General features: G+C 42.0%; 1 protein-coding gene across 1 annotated transcript; it reads left to right on the top strand.

The window, feature by feature from the left end:
- The first annotated feature begins 592 nt into the window (after positions 1-592).
- On the top strand, positions 593-5,106 carry pax1a (paired box 1a). Its single transcript, XM_042388830.1, has 5 exons — positions 593-750; positions 1,424-2,053; positions 3,093-3,226; positions 3,769-3,982; positions 4,558-5,106. The coding sequence occupies exons 1-5, from the start codon at positions 747-749 to the stop codon at positions 4,662-4,664; spliced, it is 1,089 nt and encodes a 362-aa protein (XP_042244764.1). The 5' UTR covers positions 593-746; the 3' UTR covers positions 4,665-5,106.
- The last annotated feature ends 237 nt before the right edge of the window (positions 5,107-5,343 follow it).

The following is a 5,343-nucleotide window of genomic DNA, read 5'->3' as shown; positions in this document are numbered from 1 at the left end:
AGCAGTTAAAAACATAATTTGCAAGCATCACAACATGCATAATGAATATCAATTAAGTAATGTTTGCTTTATGCAATTTAATCTTTATTACACCCTCTAGTTTTATAATTCACATCTAATTGACACTACTCCCTGTCAGAGATGCACATTAAAGATGTACAAATATTTATGTCAGCTTTAAAAAGTGGTTGAACTTTATTCTAGAGCTGCAAACACTGGTAAACAGGTCATCCCTGTGCGTATATATATATTTATATATATGTATCCTATGATGCATAAGTCCTTACCAGCGGGCTGCATGTTGGATGAAACGTTTCCCTTTCTGCCACTTCCCCTATGCAAAATATTCAAGGAGGCTGCACGGCTCCAACCGGATGGGGTTTGCATTGGCTGACAGCGTTTCCAGCGCAAGACGACCAATGAAACCAAAGCAGAGGCTTGGCGTATAACAGCGAAGATTGACGTGGAGGACGCGTCAAATTAATTCCAGCAAAGTCCGGACTCCCCGGGATAACTCCAATTTGCTTTTATCGGATGAAGATCACTTTGTTACCATTGTACCTTGCAGTCACTGGCTTCCACAAAACACGGGGGCACGCTGCAGTCGGCGGAGATTTTAAGAGGTCCATTTTTCCTCTTCTGGGGCTCATTCCTCCCGTTCCCCTTCCTTCTCTGCCTTCTCTCGGACGCATTCAGCCATTTGAAGGGGCACCTATATTTCCCAGCATCTCGAAACATATAGGCAAATGGGTAAGCCTCAGTTACCATCTGCATGCTTCAGTGGCAGGGAGCTTATGGAAGCGTATCCAGACTCACCACGCCTGCGTAAAGACAGAAATAAGCATTTGCTTTTTCTCCAAGTTCAGATAATGTGTGCAAATGAAGAGGGTCTTTTTTGCAACTGCTTGTCAAGTATATTTCAAGGTGGATTTTCCAGCTTTGCGCAGCCGGCACCGTTGTCTGTTTAAAGCTTTAACTTGTTTGGTAACCACACTACCAATTATCCTATGAAATGCGCTTCTTTGAAGAGCTCTCGAGTGTCAATTCCTCAAGCTCGCCATTTTTAATGTTGTTTTTTTTGTTGTGGACGAAGGGAGAGTAAAGCCAGCCAGACAGTTTACACACTTTTGTTTAGTTGCAAAATAGCGGCTGCCAGATTGCCAAGAAGTTTACCAACCTCTGTAGATTGGCACATGTTATCAAACTTTATAACCTCAATTTGTGGTGAAGTAGCTGCCTTCTATGACACTGATGCACATTTTGAAGTGGCTTTGTCTCTTAATAATATATACATATTATTGTTTGTTTGTCGCATGCTATTGTGTATAATGTCAGCAAGTGGAAATAATATTTTTATGTGTCAGACAAATCTGTGTACTCACGTCATACAGTGTAAATATGTAACTTGTGTGTTCTCCTGCAGAGCAAACCTATGGAGAGGTGAACCAGTTAGGCGGCGTGTTCGTCAATGGCAGACCCCTGCCCAACGCCATACGGTTAAGAATAGTGGAGCTGGCTCAGCTCGGGATCAGACCCTGCGATATAAGCCGACAGCTCCGGGTCTCCCACGGCTGCGTGAGCAAGATTTTGGCGAGGTACAACGAGACGGGCTCCATCTTACCCGGTGCAATCGGAGGGAGCAAACCACGGGTCACGACGCCTAACGTGGTGAAAAATATCAGGGAATACAAACAAAACGACCCCGGGATCTTTGCCTGGGAGATCCGGGACAGGCTTTTAGCAGATGGAGTTTGTGACAAGTACAATGTCCCATCGGTTAGTTCGATCAGCAGGATTTTACGCAACAAGATTGGAAATCTCTCCCAGCCCAACCAATATGAGAGCAGTAAGCAAGCCTCCGTGCAGGCCGGGCTCTCGTACAATCACATATATCCTTATTCCTACTCCAACACCATGTCGCCCACTGGCACTAAAATGGCCAGCCCTCCTGGAGTACCGGTGACGGCTGGACATGTGAGCATATCCAGGGCCTGGCCTTCTGCACACACCGTCAGCAACATCCTCGGTATACGAGCCTTCATGGATCCTGCAGGTGAGGACCATCATTTGCACTAAATCTAAGGCCTCTGCGACTCTGTGCCATCACGTTGGCCTTTAACTTTCACTGTTGTCAAATAAGAGCTTAATAAACCAGTGCAGCTGGTTATTTATGTTATTTTGCATGATGAATTGCCATATCACTCCGTACACAACCTGTTCTGTCAACAGACAGAACAATGTGTCCATTAGAAGTTGTACAGGCCTCCGTTTCACCATTCAGCCAGAAAGCAGTAAGGCCACTCTCAATAGGCCTTTTCATGGCATGATGCGTTTGCAAACACCTTGCTCACCTGCTATATCCCCCCTAATCCCTCAAGTAGTCATTACAGCCATGTTTTCTTTGCCTCTCTTGTCCTTTAGCCAGTGTTTTCATCCACTGTCGAGTCGTCATGGCCGAGCACATTTTTGTGCCAAAAAGGCCAAAACAATTTATTTATTTATTTATTTTTACAAAATGTGTGTATAATTATGTATAATTAAATATTCATTTCACAATGTGATGAATTAGCTCGGCGCTACAAGCCTACTGATAGGAGAATATTGCTTCTTTTACGCGAACATAATGATAATTAAATATAGGTATTAACTGGGTAAAATAAGCCCAAATAATCCATTAAAAAATATTAAATGAGAGAAGAATATTTTTAACAAGCTGTTGATGTTTTCTTTCATCTTGATTGTTTCTTGTGCTTTTGTTTTGTTTTTATTTATAAGATGAAATTAAAACACAGGCCCAATAATATAATACACGCTTATTACAAACAGTCACACACTTCAATAATTAGAATAATTTTGATATAAAATAATATATTTATTTGAGCAACTAAGACATCAAAACTATTTTAGATAGTCTTAGTGTTTTGAAAATGAAATACGTATTATAGCTCAGACAGGCTCGTGCGTAAGGCATTTTGAATATGGCTATAATTCACATAATTAATTATAAACCTTAATTCGACTGCAATGTTTTAACACTTTGGAAATTTTACCTTTTACACATCTTTGACATGAAGTTACTGTTTCTAAATCAGCCATTGCTGGGACGGAGGGGTACCCACCAAAAATGGAGGACTGGAGTAGCGTCAACAGAGCAGCTTTCCCCGCGGCTCACACGGTCAACGGGATTGACAAATCAGCCATTGACGCCGACATAAAATATGGACAGGTAAATAAAGATCTAAACCTCTGTAAACTCTGTCACGTTTCAAAACTAAGACTGGACAAGTGTGCATTCTCTGTTTTGCTGTAACCACGCCATTTTTCCATTCTCTGTCGGAAACAATCCAAACATTTAGTACAAAAAAAAAATACTGGCAGAGGCCTTTAATAAATTATGCTCTCGCTACAAAGGCCTGTGGCAGAGTTGTGAAAAGTTTCCATATCAGGGAAACAGAGTCACATAAGGCCACAGACTTTTGCTTGATAAGATTTTACCCCCAGAGACTCTCATCCGGCAGGTTTTTATTACAGTTGGTTAAATGTTCACGTATGTTTAGGACTGAGATGACAGACAGAGGAAACTTAGTTGTGTATACACTCTAATTAGCCTTTTGGTAAACTGAATTATAGTGAAATTCATGTAGTCCTCAGCTTGATTCCCAAGACACCGTCTTTGGGAACCGTCGCTGTAAGCCACATGTCACGTGCAGTTATAATTGCTGTGCGTTTTGCGCTTATTTTGTCCATGTCTTATCTGTGTGCCTGCAGCCATCCTCGACACTGTCCAGTTATGTCTCGGCGTGCGCTTACTCCCCCACCAACCAGTACGGAGTGTACAGCGGGCCAGCAGGCGGCTACGTGGCCCCAGGGCACCACCACTGGCAGCCGCAGAGCCCGGCCCTGTCCCACCCAGGCGGCGGGATGAGCATGCATGCAGGGGAGATCCACTCGCCGATGGCCTTCAAGCATCAGGCCCGAGAAGGTACTAACCATGGAGGGGGGGAACCACAGTTTAACGTGAAACTGATGACATAAAGTAATCTCTTGGATGCAGTTGCTTTATATTACAGTTTATTTTTGCACTGTAATACTATTATTATTATTATATACACGTATGTAGGTCTGTCTCCCCTTCTCTTCCCTCTTACTTCCTCTCTTTCTCACGCACACACACATCCACACACCCACACACACACACACGTTTTCTTAATAAGCAGTGACCGTGACGAGTGTAAACATTTACCAAATCCCAAATGAAGCCTAATTACATGTCAATTATTAAATATTGACCTTTCAGAATTGGCCAGCAGGCCTGCCAGGTGGTCCGAGAACATTTTTACGCATACAAAATGAGGGAAAATAAGCTTAATTTTGAAAAAAAAAAAAAGGAGTCTGCTTGTTACAACGACGCATTTCTCAATCTTCAGTTATTTTAAATCAGGCAAGATCTGCTCTAACTTGTAGGCGAAATAGTTCACGTTATCTGCATAAGTAAATAATAATTTGATGAGGAGTTGCATGCACAGGCCCACTGTATTTCTTCTTTGTGTTGTGCAGGAGAGAGAAAACCGCCCAGTCCCCTGAGCAAGCAGCAGCAGCAGCAGCAGCAACATGAAGACTTGAACAGTGTGCATGGACTCAGTCTCCCTACCTCATCATCATAACCGGGACTTATACCACCTTAATTACCAGACCCATTTAACTGAACTCATTTCAACAACTCCAACAGTAAGTCTGAACGGCTTGTTTCCCCGAGTGTTTGCAGCTTACAGTCAAACACAGGCCTATTCACATGCATAATGAATACAGTATAGCTATATCGGTCTTTATGGCCATATGAATGTAAGCTTGCATGGATGTATCGGTGTTTCCCCTCATTGGTTGATAGTTTGTTTTTTTTCCTCCATTCTTTGAAATACTCTGTCATGGGGACAGCGGGATTAAAAAAAACATTTTTTTTTTTGCCAGTCCAGTCTGTCAGTGATAAGTCTTACCTACCATATATCATATTATCCTAATTTGTGGCCAAGATCTCGATTCTACAGTGACTCAACGATGTGAACAAAGAGATAGGCTAGGCCTAAATTGTCTAAATGTAAAATATTTGCCAAAGCTTTAATTACAGTATATATTTTTATAATTTCATTGTAAATATTCAAAAAATAAAGGCTTTCTTAAATGCCATGTGTTGTCGTAGCTTATATTGTTTCACCACAGATCCATTAACGGATCAAAAGTGCATTGTTTGGTTCTTCTCGGTGCTTAAAGCCGAAATACATAGAAGCTCGGTGTTGATGAGGGTGTTCATACTGAAGCTTTCTGTTCACTCGACCGGTTTTCAGT

This window comes from Thunnus maccoyii, chromosome 16 (genome assembly GCF_910596095.1).
Source record: "Thunnus maccoyii chromosome 16, fThuMac1.1, whole genome shotgun sequence".
In the NCBI taxonomy this organism is placed as follows: domain Eukaryota; kingdom Metazoa; phylum Chordata; class Actinopteri; order Scombriformes; family Scombridae; genus Thunnus; species Thunnus maccoyii.
This window is presented reverse-complemented; position numbering and strand designations above follow the sequence as displayed.